The sequence below is a fragment of the Polypterus senegalus genome, chromosome 1 (genome assembly GCF_016835505.1).
Source record: "Polypterus senegalus isolate Bchr_013 chromosome 1, ASM1683550v1, whole genome shotgun sequence".
NCBI lineage: Eukaryota > Metazoa > Chordata > Cladistia > Polypteriformes > Polypteridae > Polypterus > Polypterus senegalus.
Window position 1 is genome coordinate 180163708 of NC_053154.1, and position 21777 is coordinate 180185484.

At 33.6% G+C, this 21777-nt stretch overlaps 1 protein-coding gene across 5 annotated transcripts; it reads left to right on the forward strand.

Moving 5' to 3' along the window:
- The first annotated feature begins 498 nt into the window (after positions 1 to 498).
- LOC120535773 (transmembrane protein 80-like) lies at positions 499 to 21423 on the forward strand. Of its 5 annotated transcripts, XM_039763838.1 has the most exons (7): positions 499 to 609; positions 7973 to 7989; positions 14157 to 14204; positions 19839 to 19884; positions 19966 to 20058; positions 20453 to 20654; positions 21046 to 21423. In XM_039763838.1, exons 1-7 carry the CDS (start codon positions 594 to 596, stop codon positions 21056 to 21058), a joined length of 435 nt encoding a protein of 144 aa, XP_039619772.1. In that variant the 5' UTR covers positions 499 to 593; the 3' UTR covers positions 21059 to 21423. The 5 variants fall into 5 exon arrangements, with proteins under 5 accessions (XP_039619772.1, XP_039619799.1, XP_039619764.1 ...); XM_039763830.1 differs by lacking the exons at positions 14157 to 14204; positions 19839 to 19884 and adding an exon at positions 19487 to 19580 and having other exon boundaries at positions 504 to 609; XM_039763846.1 differs by lacking the exons at positions 14157 to 14204; positions 19839 to 19884; positions 21046 to 21423 and adding an exon at positions 19487 to 19580 and having other exon boundaries at positions 504 to 609; positions 20453 to 20658.
- The last annotated feature ends 354 nt before the right edge of the window (positions 21424 to 21777 follow it).

The following is a 21777-nucleotide window of genomic DNA, read 5'->3' on the forward strand; positions in this document are numbered from 1 at the left end:
TACCTTTGCGATCTACCGGTTGATCGCGATCGACGAATTGGGCACCCCTGCTTTAGACCTTTGCGGTCATGGTAATGTTACTTGTTTTAAATATGCAAGTAAAAACAGAAGAGAAGAAGTAATAAGTGGGCTAAAGCTAGGTCACTTTGCCTTAAATTAAGGACTGCATTTAATACGTTGACACGGAAATGGAAACTGAAAAATATGTCTCAAAGGATACAAGTCAGCATTTATAATGGTGTGTTAGTCTACTTACTAACACTTACTAAACGTCTAAGCAAAACTAAAGTGAATAATATGTCATTAAAGGTCTTCTGGGCAGAAAGGACAACAGCGCCGATAAATACAAGGAACGAATAAAAAGACACACGTGACTGGGAAAAAGAATTGCAAACACGGGACAGAGAAAATAATTTTACACATTAAATGGAATTAGGAGTTTTCCCTCCGTACAGTAGGTGGCGGTAATAAACCAAGACTACCCAAACTGCCATAAAAGTGAGGAAGACGAAGTAGCAGTAGTCTAAGTGACCGGAAGTTGTTTTTTCTGTCGCTATGACTACAGATTGCCTCAGTTTTCTGATCTTTAGAAGATGGCTACTAGAATCGGTGAGAAGTGTGTTATAAAAGATTAAAGAACCTTAAAATAACTTGTTATCCGTAACTATTTCAGAATTTTTCAGCTATCAATTGAAGAAGTTCCTATTTACTCTGTTAGTTGTTTCCAACGTTTTTCCCACTGTATTGCTAAAAACAGCATTTGAAACCCTAACGTGAAATAATTAACGCAAAGCTTTAAGGCTGTTTTTCTCAAGACAAAAGTATTGAGAAGCTGTTTTGCTTTGAAAAATTCCACATGTCTGTCTATGTTTTCATCCCTTCATTTCGCTCGTTTTCTCCAATTAAAGGTCACGAACGATGGAACCCATCCCGGGACTATCGTGCACGATACACGAAGAAGTCCTGGATAGGGCACACTCACAGTTCGCCAGTTTTCCCAAGGGGCGAGCTTAATGCGCTCCGCTAGGTTACTTCTAGTGCTTAATTTGGTTCGAACTCTATTACTGTTTAGTGGGGAAATTCGATTTATTGAAAAGTTTATTGAAGACAAACTTGACCGCAAACTTTTAAACTATTACAACTCATTTTAACATTGACAATGAGAACAATAGAATATTAGCCTTTTATTTGGAAATTAATAAAGTAATAGACTATTGAAGTGGTTTGTATGTCCTAACCATTAGTTTTATGCCCCAAAAACCTGTGTGTTAGACTGATTGATGATTCCAGACTTGTCTTGTGTTTGTATGGATGGATGCTGTGATAGATTTGGGCACTGTCCAGAGATACGTATCTCTTTACTTTGCCATCAGTGCTTTTGGTATAGGCTCAATGTCCCCGTGACCATGAATTGGATTGAGTGAGTCTGAGGGTGGAATGGGAAAAAAAAAGCGTTTTTCACTTGAGATATGATGACAAAAAGCTGGAGAGTTAGGGTGTGAAGGAATTGGGAGACCACATTTTACCCAATGAGTAAAGCAGCTTTACTTGTTAGTTCTTTATAATTCCACATTTGTTCGTCTTTTTATTGGTAATATTATGATTTTAAGGCAAAGTCAACCGGATATAAGTTAAAAATGGACTCAATATAAGGTGTGTAAGCAGCTTAATGTTGCTAAAATTAATATTGAAAATCAATTTATGAGACAGATTGTGTGGTTCATACTGCTTCTTTGGTCCAACTGAAAGTTAATTTTGAGTTTAAAATTTAAATAAGCTCATTTTCTTTTTTGTATACGTGAGATGGGAGTTTCTTCTAAAAACTAATTTTTCCTTTATTTTAATAGTTAACAAAATCATAAATCACTGGGGATTTAAAAAAATCTATTGGCATTGGTTAAGCAGACTAAATCCAAGTTAATGTATGTGCAGATGGTAACACAGAGGCTATATTGCTATATTATTGCTATATTGTGTTAATTATTTTTTGTAAAGAAAATGCATATGATTTTTTCAATCATACAATGCCATGTATGAAAGCTACACAAATGATATAATGTAACCCTTTTAGCTAGTTGTATATGGCATTTAATCTTAGTTATAAAAATTACAGATCACAATGAGAACAAAATTTAGTATGCACATACCAAATTTTGGAAAACTCAAGATGATTTTGGAACTGTTAGACTAACATTAGACAGTATACAATAAAATATTTTTAAAATTTGTACGTTACTGATGAGAATTATGTTTGTTATAAAAAAGGTAGATTAACTGCATTATTGCACTGTAATAAGAACACTGTGAAGAAAATAGAAGTTTTATAAATATGCAAAAAATTAACGGAAGAACACTCCTTAGTGATTACTTCACAGTCCAAAATAACACCAGAAGAATAAAAAGATACTTAAAAAAAGTACAGTGTTTTTATCCAAATAAGGACTGCACATAAGCAGAACACAAATATTAAAAGGAATCCAAGAAACTGCTGTTTCCCAGTGTTCCTTCTCTCTCAAATGTTGTTTCTCCATTTTTCTACTTCCAAGTACCACAGAAGCATTCTTCATCACACCTATTCTCTCCCCCTTTCTCTGACCGTCACACCTTCCTACTGGTGAGCTCTGACTCCAGCTGTATTCATGATTGAAGAGTAAATGTTCCTGAGCCAGAAAAGGGTTTTGCATTAATAGATAGTTACCTGTGATTGCATGGCCACCAGGTTATAGACAATGATCTCTTAGATGATGAAGCAATCTAGTAAATTTGAATTTGTCTTCTGGAAGTTCTCTGTGATTCTATTGTCTTTGGGTGGCACCATCAATAGCTGGATTGTTCCACTTCAACACCCATGGGAGCATTGCAGATTTCCTCAAATAGTGCCACTTTCCCTTGCCATCTTGCTTTGGTGGCCACAATGATCTTACTTTCACAGCCCGCTTTGTTGACTTTTGCTACCAGTGTGGTTCTCTGTCATGATGAAGATCTGTAACATTTCTGTTTTCTGTACAAGCTTATGATTGGCAATCCCTTGACAGCTGGGCAACTCTCAACAGATATTTTTGTTTACAGTACATGGTAAAATCCAAAATCTCCTATATGTACTACAAGTGCAAAGGCAATCAAAATTAAGATTCATAAGCGGTTGATAAATTAGAAAGTCACATGTTAATGTGTCTATTTAAGTAACATGACTGTGCAGACTGAACATTCTTCTGGATGCAGTGTAATGTGACATCAGGCAGGCCAGTCTTCTATGGGGTTCCCATTATTCTTTGCAGTATTTGGATTCTCAACAATCTTATTTAAATATGCTGTCTCACTTCTGAGTATAAAACATTTAAAAAGTTTTCTGTCAAACTTAGATCTTGCAGGGCTGCAGTGGTCACAGGTATTCCTTCCAGCCACATTGTTAATTAGCATATAATTACTGCTGCCAAAAAAAAAAATCAATTTAAAATTCTTAAATAATTCAATGTGTTTATATAGTACAACTCCTATTTACAGGTGAAAAGTGCTATAACACATTTATAAATATTATAAAGTTACAGTAAGACGGCAGTAACATTTAACACTTTACTAAAGAAGAAAACTCTCTCTGCCTTTCTCCAATTCAAGATTCATATGACTATAATAAGATACAGTTTGTAAATTTGAATGAATTCTGTCCTTAAAGCTAGGGGCAGCTGGCAATGGAGGAGAGGAAAACAAAAGTTTGGTCCTCAAAGATGCCACAAACAGAATTGTATATAGGTCAACATCTTTGGCAAAAGACATCAAAATCTGGATGCTAAGCCCCTAAAATATACTACAGTGCAGGTGATGAGTGTGTTAGATATGGTGAAGGACCAATGATGGATCTGTCACTGTTGATTACAATGTCTACCATTCTCTTTGATGTTCTATTTTGAAATAATAACATAGTCAAAGTGGCAACAAAGCAAAACACCGCTGGAGGTTACTGAAAAGTATTTAAAAGCAAAATTATCAGTCTTGCCAAGAGTAGGGCATTTTTGTCACATGTTTTCAGTCATGGTTTTAAAGTTGAGAGCGATAAGACATCACTTACAGTGAAAAAGACTAAACATCAGAGTTTTGAGACTGTGTATCTAAAGAAAATTCATCCAGCAGAAATATTCCTTATTTTTTTTTAGAATGTTTGTATTTTGATATAACTATTCATTATCAGTGTGAGGTATTTCGTATGTTAAAGGCTTTTGAAGATAATACAAAATCAAACTGAAATAAATGAAGCTGACTTATAACTTAACTAGAACCTAATGTACACATTTAAGAAAGAGAATTACACAGTCATAGTTGTTAATTCTAGTTATGACTCATGTAACCTGTTTTTTCAGTTTATTAAATAGTAGTAGTAATGAAATTACTTGAAGGTCTAGAAAAGAAAGGAAAAGAAAGTATTACTGTGATCACCTGTCCATCATACAAATAAATTGGTCTTGTGTGAGTCTGTGTTTATGAGTGGGATCTATTATGGACTGGTAAATTGTTTAAGGCAGTTTACTGCCTTGCTGCCAGTATTGCCAGGATTAGTTTGAGCTCCCCATGACCCTAAATTGGTTGAAGCAGGTTTAAGAATGTTATATTAATTCATGTTAAAAATGTATAAGGTAGATTTTTAAAATTCTAAATGTTAAGAAATTGTAATTTTGCAAGGCATAGATAAGTATCAAAGATAACACCAAATGTTCTTGTTCTTGAAGCTCAGACCTGTCACATTTCCACCCACTGAAACAACATGTTGAGAAAATTAGGGCATAGGTACATTTCATTTTTCAGAGAGCTACATTTTGTTTTTTTCTCCTCCATTTCAAAGTAGTCTTTAAGGAATACACCACCCAAAAATGATTTTTTTATATGTTACTTTAATCTTATGTTTTCATGCAGAGTGAGGAAACTCAAATAATTTTGTACCTTTCAATTGAAGATCTGCCTCTCCCCCTCATTTGTTGGTCAAGAGCTTTGTCTTCAATCAAAAGCACATAATTATGGGAATGCATTTTCTTGTTTTGAGTGTACTACTGTACGACATGTGCATTATGCAACATGAGCAACATTACAATGTTTTCTCTTGTCCATGGATGTTTATCACATCGTTTGCCATTGTACAGTATGGGATTCAATTAGGGCCTATTATATCGTAAATGTTTTTGTCGTCTTCTGCATAAATACATTAGTGTAAATTAGTGTAGCTTAATTATAACAGAGAATATTAAGATCCTAAAAACACCAAAATGCATTCATTTTTACATATATGTGTATGGTGTGTATGAAATTGATGGTTTTGTGATTTATTTTGAATGCATTCTAACCTTTTCAGTAGGTATAGCACTCTAAATCTGTGTGGTGGGAATACACTATATGCAGTAAATGTAAATACATTGGATTAAATTTATATGTATATTCAAGATACTGTATATAAACTTTGTTTTGCTAAGATTTCCAGTAAACTACTTACTATTGATGACAAAAGCAGATACACCAAGGGCCTCTTGTATAAACGTTGTGTATGGCCAAAAATGTTGCGTACGCTTGTTTCCACGCTCACTTTGAGGTGTATAAAAACTAAATTTGGCAGCCTCACACCATGCATAAACTCTTTTATGCTTGGGTTTACAAACATGCGGCACCCAGCATCAAAGCAGTGCTACTGTTTCTGTGATTTCCCTTTCTTTTCTAGATTATCATCCATGACGTAGGCTGCGTCATATATACCAAAATTAATTGCATATTGTTTACAAATTTAAGACACTTGATTGTAAAAAGTCTGTAACAATGTAATGGAGCATGGAATGACCAAACTATTCCAAATACCATAGCTGCTTTACCAGTAGCTTTAGAGAGAATTTTAACCCATTGTATATGTGTATGGTTATCACAGCTGCACAGCAGCTGATCAGAAAACAATACAGTGGATTGTGTCAAGAGCGCAGATCGGAATACAGCTTCCAGCACTGGAGGACATTTATAGGACACGCTGCCTCAGAAAAGCCACTATCTTCTGCATGGATTCCACTCACCCATGCCACAATCTATTTGAACTTCACCAATCTGGCAAACTCTTCAGAGCCTTTCCTGCATGGACCTCGTGGGTCAGAAACAGATTCATTCCAAGAGCTATAACTACACTCAATTAGTCTATGACGTGCTCCCAGTAGAACTGTTTGTACTTATAATTACAATTGCCTCACTGTAAACTTGCACTACAACTGTAATATTGCACAACCTGAGCCACCTTATGAACCATCTGCACTATATGTACATGTATATTGTACTTATGCTTTCATATTATGTATTTTTCATTGCTTTCAGTTATTATTAGTAGTAGTAGTAGTAGTATTATCTTAATTTTATTGAAAAATTACTTGCATACTCAATCTCATTGTACCATACAATGACAATAAAGGAATTCAATTCAGTATAAGATATTTACAGATAATGATCTCTGGCTTCGATTTAGATTTCCAAGAGCTATCCTCTTGGAGTTGTGTACTGTTATAATACGAGGATGTTTACCCAATATCATTTTCATGATGAAATACATTAAAGTATGTATATTACATTTTATATATAAATTGTTAACTTATTTTAAATAATGTATACTGTTAATAATTAAACATTTGGGGGTACGATGAATTCCTACTGCAGCACACCAACAGGAGCACACAGGCACTGATTGCCACACAGAATACATTGCATTAATGATATTACAGCTCATTTTGGAATACTAAGATATATACTTGCTGTCACGTTTATTATGAAATGCATTTAAGCATGCATTAAACACATTGGAGCATAGTGGCACAGTGGTAGCAAATATGACGACATTTATTGAGTGTCAATTGGTTATGTGGAGAAGGAAAACAGAAGGACAGGAATTGGAGGATGGTGCATTTGACAGAGGCAGTACTGCTAAAATAAATAATAAATAAATCTTATCCAGAAGAACATTCATTAAGTTTCCTAGGACACTTTTCCACAATATTTCTAAAATGTGAAGTTAGGGTAGCGACTGGTTCAGGGAACATTTAGAATACAAAGCATTTAATGTGCTACTTAAGTTATGATGGGGTTTGAAGTACTAGGGTGTTGTACCGTGTTAGCCATTATAAATGTAGTGAAAAGTCAAGCAAAATGACACCTTTTATTGGCTAACTAAAAAGATTACAATATGCAAGCTTTCGAGGCAACTCCGGCCCCTTCTTTAGGGAAGATGTAATACAGAAACTGTAGTTCCTTGTGTTTATATAAACACTAGGACAAGAAACAAGAAATTCTAGTAAATTAAACATCGATTTTACGATGAAGTTTACAGCATTCAACTTTAATGACAAAATAAACTACGAGATTAAAAGAAAGTTTGAGATTAAAGGGGCTATTTATATTGATTTGCATATTCAAATATGTGAAATTCATGGATGAGTTGGGATGGGACTTTACATGTGTGCATGTGCATTAAAATTCACATTGATTGGGATTTATAATGGGGAAGTTTGTTCATGCACAGGTTTATGCATCTGAATTGTGCTTTCGCACATTTCTAGTTTTGTCAATACACCATGTTTCATTGTGAATTCTACACACAGCATTATACATGAGGTCCCTGGTCTGTGAAAAAACCTGGCCTATGAAATGTGGTACTGTGAAATTCTAAACTTTTTATTGTGTTCAGTAAAAATTACCCTGCGTTTAGTTTAATGTTTTTGCTTCAAGACTTTACAATGTGAATACCAGTTTTTACACAATGAAAAAAAAACTATATAGTTGACTTTGATGTAATTGTAAGTCAAAACACCAACATTAGTACTTTTACAAAGTGAACTTTCTTTGTCTTTTTCTTGAACTCAGTTTATTCTTTGTTTGGCCTATAATTTATAACTTGCAACAGAAAATATTTAAAATTCAACTTCTAAACCAAATACTTTATTGTTAATTAAAAATCTTTATTTTTTAGGGAGATCAACAACTGTCGTATCCTTTTGTTTTATACTTTTTTATGATAAATTTTAAGGTGCTATCTAACTATAGTTTTTGATTTCAGCAGCTATCTACAGTATGTTAAGTACAAACTGGAGGCCTTACATCTATAAGATCTACAGTTTTGATTGATGTTTAAAACTATGTAATATGCTTAGTTGTTTAATTTAAATGAATAATGATATGAACCTTTTGAGGTGGAAGAATTACAAATAAGAATTCCATTTTAGTTCAAATACTGTACATAAAAAAGTATGGTTTTAACCTTTCATGTTAAGAAATCGATACAAACTGATTTGTTGACTCAGTGACACCTTGAAAGTTATTTTATGCACAACCACATAAAAAAAATCCACTTTTTTCTGGCATGGGGTTCATTTCAATAAAGTTTTATGATATACTGCATTGTGTGTGTTTGCCCCCGTCCACTATTACTGTAAATTTATGACACTATACTGAATAATATCAACCAATGGACAGACATTTAGTCAAAACAACCAGGAATTTGATGCTATTGGAATCTCTTAATGGAATTGCTTACCAGCTGGGCTAGCTGTGGAAATGAAAATGAAATCATGCTCAAATTCCACTCCGTATTCCTTGCTTTGTGCTCTAGTTAAATTTTACCTACTGTCAATCTGCCAGCTATCATGAGGTCCACCAGTCACTAAAGATTTGGTCCAATTGTAGAGCATATTTTAAAGCAAAGATGCCTTTACCAGCTGTGCTTACTGTACATTATATATAATAACCATATACACCATCCTTTTGTAAGCTATTCACTATTCAAAATATGTAAATCACTAAGTATCCAGTCTTTTAGAGATGTTTATATAGACAACTGTTATATTTATTTTGAACTGTTACCTCAAAAAATGACTGTAGTAACGTAACAATCCCTTATCTTTTTTATATACAAGCTAGAAATTTTGTGAAAAATAATATCCCTTTTCCACATCATAGGTGGAGTGGTGGCTCTGAGGCTAGGGATCTACCCTGGCAATTGGAAGGTTGCTGGTTAGAATCCCATAAATGCCAAAAGGGACTCTGCTCTGTTGGGCCCTTGAGCAAGGCCCTTAACCTATTGCTGAGTGCTTTGAGTAGTGAGAAAAGCGCTATATAAATGCAAAGAATTATTATTATTATTATCATAATTCAGTCTCTGATAACATGTTATGTCATTACTCCCTGCCTGTGCAAGATGGCTACTCCCTGCTTTTAGTCTCCAAAGTTTGTATTAAAGTAATAATACTGGTAGTGAAGAATTGTGATTATTTGTAGTTAGTGAAAATTGTCTTCAGGTATGGTTAGAATCGTTTAGTCTTGTTTCATGATTGCATTTCCTGTCTCATATTTAGGTTTTGTTGCTGATTAATTGGTCTTTTGGTATGGCCAACAGCTGTTCCTCTGACTGTTTTTTTTTTTTTTTTTTAGGCTTTTTGTTGTTCTGTTACCTCCTGATCTTCCATCTAAAACTCTCCTGTAACCAAACTACACCTTTTTTCAATAGAATGGAAATCGACAATTCATAAAAATATTCTTTCTCAATTTATGCAAATGTATACTACAGTATGCATATGTTCCATTCTAAGTTTTGCTTGATTCAATTTAATTAAATAGAGATGATTAGCTGCGACTTTTACATACTCATTAATAATGTAATGTTGCGATAGGTGTTGAGATGATAGAAGTGGGTTACGTATATGGGAACGTATCGCTAATTTTGACCCTAAATATTATGTGGGTGTTATTCATTTTTCTAAATATGTTTGTTTCACATTGTACAACCATCCTGTTTCGCCATCTGCGAAGAGTAAAGGGTCGGCATGTGGCGATGTATTTGACATAAATAACAAATCATGCTTTGCCTTTGGATATACACGCATATCTACTCTGTCTTTGATATCTCTGTCTTTCGAAATTATTATTGCTGACAATTCGTCACATGTGGGTTTATTATAAATGTGACTGTAATCTTTTGGATTCATATAGAAATCCAAGAAAATTTCTTTGTCCGTGTTTTGCTGATAAATTTCGTGTAAAGTGCGATAGTTTTGGATGTATGGATTTGTATCCATTATTGGCTGTATAATTACTGTTACATCATATTGTTTAACTCTTTCGATTCTATGTTGCATCGCTTCTTTGTGATCATAAAGATACACCTGACCAAATTGTGTTTTTTTCTAAATTAAACTTGTTGTAGCTGTAGTTGTTGCGGGAACACAGATTCTCATAGTCTATGGTCCATTATTGTGTAAATCTACATTGTGTGCATTGAATGATGCTAACACAAAAAGATTATTGTAGCGTATATTTTCCCTGTAGTGTTTGTGGATTGCACTTTCACCAAACAACAAATCTTTTAATTCTTGCAGAAATGCCTCTTCATTGGGAGGCAGCAGTACTTTTCCCTGATGGCAACACAAATTTGATGATTTACAAGTCTCCGACTTAAAGTTTAAAGCCTTTCAATAACTACATACTTCCGATATATTACCTATATTATATATTACCATATATTCAATCCCTTTTTGCTGTTCCGTTATTTCACCTAGTAATAATTTCCGTTTGTTTGCGCGAATGCAATCTGTAGTCTCTTTTGTTTGACACTTTCAAATTTTAGTACTGTCATATTTTTGAACTTGCTCTGCATGTCTATTGCGCCAAGGTTTTTTGACCTCGTTTGGACCAGCAAGGTTTTCAATTCCACTTGTTCCGGGCTTATTATTACTTTCCTTGCCTAGATCACCGTCTCATGGGAACATGCTTCCAATGGATGTCAGTATGACGTGACGTGACCGTGTTGCGGGAAGTGAAAGTGTCTCTTCAGAAGATCACGTCTCGTCGCAAGATTTTTTTTTATAATAGAGAGAAAAAACATTAAATAATTAATATTTCTGTTTCTTTGGGTCATGGGATTTATAGTTCCCCTGTCTCCTGTAAATATATTAATTTCACTTCATGTTTGTACAGTGCTTTTCACTGAATGCAGGCGCAGAGTGCTGTGACAAGTTCTAAAGTAAAATGCAAGTATGAATTTGACAAATTACTAAATACAGAATTACTACAAATAAAGACACAGATTAAAACAAACAGGATAAAAGTAGTTTGAAACCATTTAACATAAATTAAAACCAACAATATCTGTCCATTAAATAACATGTAGGCCTCATGTCTTTTTAAAATTTCACCCTTAGGCGTCTTTGAAGGATTGAAGCCATTTTCAAGTAGTAGGCTCTGAATCGCAACAACATTGGGTACCTTTATCTAGTTTAAAATGTAAGTCTGAAATGTATCCACAACAAAATCTGTTTTGTGAACACTCTCAGAAGGTGTATGTTTTCGGAGCAATCTAAACTCAGACCATTTTATGTTCAATTTTTTGCACATGTTTTAGACTTTAATCTAAAATCAATCCCAGCCCCTTTACAGTATTCTTTGGAGTAACATTTAATGGGAGGTAAAGCTGATTGTCATATCCTTTAATAAACTGCATAAAGACTCATTTTGCTTAATTGGAAGAACCTACTCCACCTCTCACAATTCAGTGGGAAAGTGATTGCATGTGTTTTCTTAAAGTGTTTGCTTTATCTTTGTTGTTGTTTTAATATATATTAGGAATTGAATCAAACCTTTTCTGCCATATAGCTCTCAGATGTGGGGAGGGGAAAGATTTTGTGTTTCTTTTTAGTTTTGTTTTTCTTTTTAGTATTCATAATATATTTTTTGGAATGCAATGGATGCACTGTTGTAGTGTTCATTTAACTAAATTATGTATTACTGTATGTGCGTTGTTCTCTTACGTAACAGAAGATTTCATAGGCTTTTCAATTATGGCTGATCATCTAGGTAATTTTGGCACCATAGTACAACTATTTACCAGAGTCCTTGGATACTCTTCTCATGCATCTTTGGATCCCACTGTAACAAAAACCTTTCAAACATTTGTGTGAAATTTACCCTTCTGCATCTGTGTCCTTACGTTCCTGTTGAAGAACACATTTTAAATTAATGCATCAACTCTGTATACAGGGTGGTCCAGATCTAATTATGCAGATCCAAATCGTCTGGATGACTTTGATTTATGCAGGGACAATTCCAGTTCGGCACGAAGACAATTCTTCATGTCGTCAGTTCGCACACTTCTCAGTGGTCCGGGATTTTTTGAGTGATTTTCTATGTAATAAACTTAATAAGTTATAGTGTAATGAAAATTGCATAATTAGATCTGGACCACTCTATACTATTTCCGTTCCTAATGGTAAATACTTCAATTGAGTTGGTTCTTAATTGCCATTTGTTTAAACTGAAAAGGTTCAGTTTTTTTCAGTCTTTTCTCATAGCTTGCAGTCCTGGAATCAGGCCAGCCTTAGTTTTATTTTTTTATTATTTTTTTCTATCATTAATTGAATTTATTAAAAAAATGTAACATTTCATTTAATCAAGTCAAACTTAACAAAACTAAATTCAGTTCAACCCTCACCCATGAGAAAGAGAGGAAGGCCAATAGCCAGATTAAAACCTTTGAGAGTAGTATAGAGGGAAAGGAGTCTCTCTCGACCCCATTATAAATACTTATTCTAAAATGTTATTGATTAGATCCAGCCAAGTTTAAAAAAAATGTAACAAATACTGTAAGTGAGAATTAGATTTTTTCCAATTTCAAATAGTATATAACACCAGTTACTCACTGACTTCAAAGAGAAGGACTAGGATTCTTGTAGTTGAGCAAGATAAGTAGACGTGGTAGTAGTGAAGTAAAGACAATTACAGTTTGTTTGTCCTACTCCACTTTAAGATCATCTGGGTGTAAACCAAACACAGCTATTAATTGATTAGGAGTGATTGTGACACCAAGGTTGTCTGAGAGGCATTTAAAATTTTTGTCCAGAATGATGTTGATTTGGTACGTGCTCAAAACATGTGGCCTAGTGAGGCTGGAGCTTGATTGCAATGGCATGGACTTTAAAATGGTTTTATATGTTATAGAAATGCTGCCTGATCAATATTTCTTCTGGAATAGAAATAGGTGGGAGGTGAGGAAAATCGGGCAGGTTTCATTTAGCAAAGTTTCTAATTTGGAGATAGTGGAAAATTGTGTTGATGTGAAGGTAAACTTGGAGTGTAATTGTTCATAGGATGCAAAGATGTTATTTATATTTATACATATATCTAAAAAAATGAATCCCATAAATTTTCCAAACATTAAAAACTGTAAGTTTGAGAGGGTGGAAAAAGGTGGTTATTATGTAGAGGTGCCACAGATAAAAGCTTCTCTAACTTGGAAGTGCTTCCTACAATTGTTCCATATTTTGAGTAAATCAAGGACAAGGCACTGCTATCTCTTTTTTTGCTATAGAGACTAGCACAGTAAACACAGATTTTCAGATAAAGCCAGACTAGTGGTCATATAGCTTAACTACAGCCTCACTTGACTTAGTTTACATTTATAGGCCAACATCCTATTATTACCCTTAATGAGTTTTATACATTTCTGAATGTAGATAGTGATGGAGGCCCTATGACTCATCAATTCTTTGCATAAGGTGTATTTTCAAATTTCATATTCTACATTGTGTATTCAAATCTAACATGTTTACTTCTTATGTGTACATCCATTTGCCTTAAATTTCATTGTCAAAAATGTGCCCAAATCTGAGTTCTTTCCAAGTCTATTTGTAATAATTTGGCTGATTCTGTATGATCTTCCTATTGTGATTATAAAGGAATGAAACAGCTTCAGGACCTGTATGAAAATAAAGGCTAGTAACCTACTTCAACCCGTTAATGTAAGGAAACAGTCTGTTAGGATATGGCTTAGTTTAACAGCTTGTTTATTCAAGGAGTCTCACAGCTTTAGAAGTTGGACAGCAATATAATTTTAAGCCTTTGATGTACAAATGTACATAAAAATCTGTTTATGTAATCAAGTTGCTCTTTTGTGTTGAAATGCTCTATTTTAGATAAGACTTTTTAAATCAGGCAGGACAATGCATGATGGCACTGTGCTGCTACTTCCAAAAATATCATGATTAAAATATAATCATGGTCCAAGTGAGTATCACTACCACTTTCTTAAAAGAATCTTAAGGATTCATATTTTACTGCAATTTAACAATTGGCATAGTCAGATAGAATCCTCAACAGCTGACTCAAAGGATCCCAACACTCTGTCGAAGGACAATGGCCAGACTGCATTGAATGAGGTAAGGGATTCTTTTTAAAATATTTTTCTTTCAACATATTGTTGTAAAGTGGTATATCAGGTGAGTTGTGGGAAGACTGGAAGAGTTGGACCCTAATTTGCATTAAAGTGGGGAATTCATAGGATCAAAAATCAACAAGCATACTTGCAGTGGTTTTTGTTTTTTCTTCTAGCTTAGGAAAATTTTATAATGCTTAAGAAAAAGCAAGCAAGTTGGTTAGGGTCTGGGAAAAGCAAATATACTTATGAAGGTGGACCTTTTACTATTCTTTTTAGGGTTTAAGGAATGGTCAGTAGATTCAGGTTTATGACAGGGCCCCTTTAACTAGTCTAGATCAATAGCCATGGCAGAACCTATGCAAAAAATAAAATGGTAAAAAGTACCCTATAGAATATTAGAGAGAGAGAGCTCAGAATTGCATGCATTAAATGGTAAATGAGCAACATCAGTTACAGAAGGCATGTGAACAGATTAAACATTTAAAGAATTGTGTGTGGCCACTGCAAGAATGAAGTACTGCATTTAACTTTTATTTTCATTTGCATTTCAGCAACAACAGAGTCATTACCACTGTGACTACGATCTTTGGTTTATTATTTGGTTTTGGTGCTATGGTTATATTGACAATTAATTATGACCCTTTTTCTGTCCCGGAATTTGATTGATTTCCCTGTCTTGTACATTTTCTATTTTTCTCACTGTTTAGTTTGTGGGAGGGCATTAGCAAATGCCAGATAATGGCACTGCAAAGTGGCAGCTATGATGTTTTGCTCTGTTATCTCTGTCAAGTTAAGGAAAGAAACCGTGCAAAAAATACAAAAATCTTTAAATAAACTAATTAACACAAGTTAGCCGTGCATGTACTTAAAAAGGAATTGGTTAAGAAAAGAAAAAAATATGTACTAAAATGACAAATTTAATGAACAGAGATGGGAACAAATGGAGAAATGGAAATCCATCACTATATGCCTCCTAGCTGAAAAGAAATAAAACGCTGGTTGAATTAATACCTTAAGCAAAACAGTTATGCAATGTATTAAATATTTGGAGAAAGTTGGGTATACTCATGGGTTTAAAGTACATTGTAGTTTTTCAGCCTTTCATAAAATGAAAATTAAATAAAAATAAAGCTGGTTGGTAAAGATTGTACAAAAACAGCAGTGAAAGATCTGAATGACTGTTGGTAAAGACATTTTTAATAATTTTAGAATGTTTTGGTACAGTTATTGACTGGAGAAGAACTACTACATATAACTGCGAGACCATAGTGAAATTCATGTGTCACAATTACGGTGATCTGTAAATACATACAGTAAATAAATAAGAGTAGCAGTAGACAAATAAAATGTATAAATAAATCAAATAAACACAGTTAAGAAGTGTAAAAAAAAGTAACACACAGTACAATTGCACATAAGTAGGTGGGTATGAAGCTTACAGTATATGATAATAAGGTTAGTGAATGTGTTTTGGATTTATAAATGTATGGGTAGAAATTAAAGAGTGGCTAAAAGTCTGGTAGACAAGTTGGTTCCATGTACAATTTAACAAAGTGGGAAACAGATAATGAAAGGAAATAGACATGATAATTGTAGTTTTTGTAGCAAGTCTGAGCATTGGGCTAATGAATGTAGATGCAGGAGTGTCCAGTTGAGTTACAAAAGATTTCAGAAGTGTACTCAGGGTCTTTCGAGCCTCTTCATTTCTGTGGGCAAAAGCATGAAATGTGTAAATGACACCAACCCACAACTTGGGGAGGAATTGCAATTAATGTATAAGCCCTAAAGATGTCCCTTACTCAACATTGGGTGGGGTGTCCTTAAGCAATAGGTCATTGCAAAAAGCAAAGGGCATCAATGTTGGCATGCTTGATATTTGAATATCATATTGAAATTTGTATAGCTGAATGTCCAGGAACCATCTAGAAACACAGGAGTTCGACTCCTTGTTCTTGGCCATTCATTCCTGTGATGGTGCATGGTTCGTAATAAGTGTAAACTCCTGTTCCAGATTTGTGAAAGCTGATATTCACCTTGTAATGCTTCAATATTATAAAGAATTGACAAAAGCTGTTCAACAAGTTTGTTTTTTTTTACACATTATATTTTGATTTAAAAATAGTGTTTTTAAATTATATGACATTTGCACTGCCATTTTGTTGACTACTGTATTTCGCCACAGTTTTCTGGATTTTTGAATTGGCTGTGGCCCAGTTCTACAATAGCATGGTGCGGTGGTCATGTGATTTTTCACATGCATCTTATGATGTTCTTATAAAGCTTCTAAAATATCTATCGTGGTTGCACAGAACCATTATTGTTTAAGTTTGTAGGCAACCTTTGTGATTCTTCTATGATGATATCTTGTACTTTTATCATTTATGTCAACCTCAGAAATGGGCCCAACCATACCATGAACTCCTTTGAGCTTGATGTGTCTACAATTTAAAGAGTTCACCAAAGTTTGTTTCTCTATATTTCAATGGTTTCAGCATCTCCACATTCTCACTAATTGCATTTGAGATGAATCCTGTTAACCCTTTTCTGACACTTTTATCAGAATTTTTCTGAGGTTGATTTTATCCCACTCCTTCCACAACTATCCCTTCATTTCAGGCACTGTTTCAGCTGTTACCTTCTTGCCCCACTAGTACATCTTGTTTTGATCCGGGGACTCTCCAGTTAATATTGTATGAAAACTCCCTTAACTCAGTACCTTTTCTTACCATTTACGGTATGCCCTAAACCGATCCATGGGGTGCTGGTTTAGGCTAACCTTCCTCCTGTCTTAGCTTCGTGCAGCAACCTCTTTTACCTAAATCTTGAAAACTGTACGTTCCAATACAGTATTGTTGGAGAGCTTCTTCGTGATGTCAGAATCAAATTCACCCTAATCAGAGGGTTCTATTACTCACTCTCAAGACGGCCTCATAGGTCCATTTTCCTAGATCTGTCCAAGTAATGCACTGATCCCCTGAACCAGCTCATCAAATAGTAAAGAGTTCACATTCCTATTTTTGTCCATACAGCTTAAGATTATATAACTTAATTACAAAGTGAATGATTGTCCTTTTGCCTGGGATAAATTTACATTCATGTGTTTAAACAAATGAATATTACAGAAATCTATTAACACTTAACAGTCAGATTCCGATCATGAAGACCATTCCTCCTTATCACATGCCTTCAGGTGTCTCTGTTATTACACTACAGAATCAGGCACTGCACCCACCATCTAAAATGTGCTACAATAATGTAATAATGTCACATATTGAAGTTAAATACATAAAAAAGGGTAACATTTAAGGTTTTATGTAGATTCAGCCAAAGTAAAGTTCAGTACCTTTGAATAAGACGATATCAGTATTGCTTTGCTAATTACAGATTTACCGCGCAGTTTTTTTTTTTTCTTTTCACCTGAAAACACGTAAATAATGACAAAATTATTAATAGACAAATGCTTGCACTCAGTGTTGCCAGGATAAGCTTGAGATCCCCATGACCCAATGCTGAATAGAACAGGTTATGAAAAAAGATTAATTATTTTTCTTGTAGGAAACCACATTGAAAGTGTGACATACAAGAAAGGCATTCTAGAAGTGAAGATGGTAATTATGCAAGTGGGCTACCTGTCTTTGTGCAAGTTCCACTTGCAATGGATTTAAATGAAAAATCGTTTGAAAAAATGCATTAAAAATGCATTAGATGGAGTAACTTTTTTTGTGAATGTAAAAGAATTTCTGATTACTTGCATTTCAAAATCTGAAATGCATAAGATGTTGCAGATCAGTTTTGCTACATTTTAAACACACGGTATCTTATCCATAAAATGTTTGTTCTTTCATTCTTTCTACTGCTGGTCTTAATACAGATCAGTGCAGCAGTCTGGCAAGTGTTGCAAAGTGTATAACACTTTTTTGTCTGCCCCACTGTATTTCGTTATTTGGCTTGCTGATGAATATCTAAACTTTGAAAAAGTTAATATGTTTTTGTGTATTCATTGGCTATGTGCAGTACTAGTGGAATTGTTGGTTTAACTCATATGAGGTGGCCCCTGGCAACTTACTCCAAACATTTGGTGAATACAGTTTCAGCTTAAAGGTAGTTAAACCACAATATGTTAGCTGTTATAACTCGATGACAGTAATAGTGCCATTTAAATCTTTATTAACATGATGCTCTTTGCTGTTGAATATTTTTTTTGTTTTTCCTTTCAGCATGTAGCAATTTCTTTGTGCCCTGTTTTAAATTAGATTTTTAGAATCTTTCCTTTAATGTTGAAGATGCATTTAACTGTTTGTGTAATGATAAAGTTAACTGTTTTTTGTGAAACATTCCGTGTGGTGCTAACTCTGTCTCTGAAACTCAAACGTTAAACTGCAGCGTGGATTGTCACTGGTTATGGAATGGATGCCTTATTTACTACAAGGATTTTGGATGTGATTTTGAGAGGGATTTAGAAGAGTTTGAATTGAAGTGAACTGTTTGAAGGTTCCACTGTCACTGTTGACAGCTGGCCACGTGTAACATATTGAATATCTATTTAACAATAGGTTATATTTTAATTATTTATATATTTTCTTCTCTTGCTATCGATATCACCATTTTAGCCACATCTAATGGTAAACCAAGCGATATCTTAGAAATTAAAACAAAGCATGAAATTGGCAGAACCTGTAATTTAAGATCCCAACATTATTACAGAGTACAAGGGTTACTGCTAAAGTGTATTAAGTTTTACATATTGGAAGAAATGTGTTGCTGTGCTTTTATTAGTTGTCTACTTTTTAAAAGCCTATTGCTATATAACTATCATTATGTTGTTGTCTATTTGAGTTGGACCTCAAGTTAAGGTGACAAACCAATAACCTAATACAGTTCCCGTAAGGTGAAACTTTCTCTTCAAGTATTTATCCCCTACAGCCCTTAGAAGTAACATTTCATATATCCAAAGTAATTAACTTCTAACAAAAAATGGAAGACGATTATGCTGCAGAGGTAATCTGTTCTGTTTAATTTTGTAGTGACCTTTATAAAAATAGGTTGGCTATGTAATGGATAGCCTAAGCAAAATTTTTATATACGTGTATGTGTGATTAAAAAAAAGAGAGAATTTGTTTTTTAAATTGAATCACATGCAACAAATATATACAAAAGGAGCTTACATAGAACATTATGCACTGGACCAGATATGGATTATAATTTGTATTTATTTTTACTGTCTCAATGATGACATTTTGAATATGTATAAAATGACAGTTTTCCTTTACAGAGTTTTCCTAGCTTTCTTCTGTACCACTACAAATACTTTTCTTTTTAAATGTTGTCTATTTTGTCTTTTACTTCTTGGCAACACTTTTGATGATCATTTATAAAAGTAAGTTTTACCTTTTTTTTAACTTGCAGTTAGGTATTGTGTGTTACATAGTATTTAATTGGTGTAAATATAGATGCCTTATAGAAGAATTAACCAAACCTCCTTGTCACTAACAGAAAATTCATTAAGGAGCATTAATTCTATACATGATAAACATACATTATAGCTTCACAGCATTGCTGCAGATGCAGATAGATATTCATCAGTGGATAATATTCATCTTAAATCCTCTTTTTCTATGTTGATCGACATCAGTAGCTCATGGAATCTACAGGAAAAGGGGTATCAGACAAAGGGGGAAATGGTGGGTTTCAAGTGTTATTATTAGGTTTAAAAATGACTAGTTAGAAAATATTAATTAATGTGATACTGCTATATATTATAGGCCAGGTTTTAAGCTACCCTGATGGCAATTTGGCAGTGGACTTGGTCTTGCTTTTTATCATGATATTTGTGGAGGCAATCAGACTGTACCTGGGTAAGTGAATAAATATGGCAACTCACCTGTAAATTATTGCCTTTTCCATATTTATTACTCACTTAACATAAAGTGTTACACCTATAGTTTTTATAAATTACAAAAGTTCAATAATAGTAATATTTTATGACTTTTTTATTCATATTTATTCTTCTGCTGCCAAGAACAGCTCAAACATTGACTGAATAGTTTAAACCAGTTACAATACAAAGTAACTTCATCAGTTGAATTCATAAATATTCTGCTTTGTTTTTAATGTTTATAAGAAAATTGGCCAAATACTATTAAGTTGGTTATTATTGTTAGATTTTTTAAAAGAATGTCTTAGTGTCAAAGCCTAGGATTAAATAACTGTTTCTGGTTTTCTTAAATGCAGTATGTTTTTTGTATTTAGGTTCAAAGGGCAATTTAAGAGAGGAGAAAGTTCCCATGGGAATTAGTCTTGCTCTCACATGTGGAAGTGTTATGCTTTCTGTTTACTTCTTGGTGTGGCAAACTTATGTTCTGAGGGCTGATATAATCATTAATGCTATCCTGTTAATCATCTATTGTCTGGAAAGTGTGCTTGACATAATAGCAATTGCTGCTTTTGCCAGGTGAGTGTTAAGAAGGGATTATTTTAAATCTTAAGCTTTTCACTGCAGTATATATCATTATACAAGTGTTGTTTATGAGCAGAGAGAGAACATAGTTGAATTCAGATGCAAAAATCTCAAGATACTGAAATAATTTGATTGATTGTTATAATTTGATTGTAATGAATGTTGGTGTTTGCACAAGTTGCCCCGCAATGAGCTGTTGTCTCATTTAGGGCTGATGCATGCTTTGTGTCTGATAATGCCTAAATAGGCCTTATTCCCCATTATCATGAATCAGGTTAAATGAGTGAAAACATGCTTTGCTGTGTTGCTAGTAAATACTGAATGTAATATAATTAAGTATCTATCAAATAAGTAATCATTTCTTTTTTTACTTCTTTTTTTTCAGTGCTTATGCATAGGGGAATTTTGAACAAAGGCAGTATGGGTCAAAAATTTCATACTAGTGTTTTGGCCAGTTCCAGTATGATACAGATCCATCTAAGTTAAATTGATATTTTTTACTTATAATACTGTAAATATTTTCATAGACATACAGTATGTCAGAATACAGTGTATAATTAGTACAGAGGACATATCTCATAAATACGAAAACTCAGGTTGTCTGCATTGCAACAGTATTTGGTTGGTCAGATCTGTCATTCATATAATACGTTTAATTCTCTGTTTCTCTAAAAAAAAAAAAAAAAAGGAAGTATCATTTAATGTAAAGATGTATGCACATTTTTTCTAATAAAATCATGTCATTGAATTTTACACTCTAAAATGTAATCAGTGTTTTATTTTGTTCCCCATACAAATTAAATTACAACCTGATGTTTATCATAAAAAAACAGTGGTTACATAATGTACTGTACTGTATATTTTAAGGCATTTTATGTATGTATTAAGTAGCACAAAAATGTATTATGTTTATTTTGAACATTAACATGTGTCTGCAGAATTTTCTCATATATTCCAGCATTTATTTCATGGTAGTGTACTCAGTGTAAACAGCTGCAACAAATGTTCACAAGCAAAGTAAATTTGAATTTAGATTAAATTTTTTTTTAATTTTATTATTGTTCATATTTCTGTTTACATTTCTTTAATAAAACACTGACATAATGAAAACTTACAT

What these genes read in the sequence shown, in the direction of transcription:
- LOC120535773 (XM_039763838.1), top strand. An exon ending in GCCAGACTGCATTGAATGAG is followed by an intron (nt 14,205 to 19,838) that starts GTAAGGGATTCT and finishes CGACATCAGTAG; the next exon opens with CTCATGGAATCTACAGGAAA. An exon ending in ATCAGACAAAGGGGGAAATG is followed by an intron (nt 19,885 to 19,965) that starts GTGGGTTTCAAG and finishes TATATATTATAG; the next exon opens with GCCAGGTTTTAAGCTACCCT.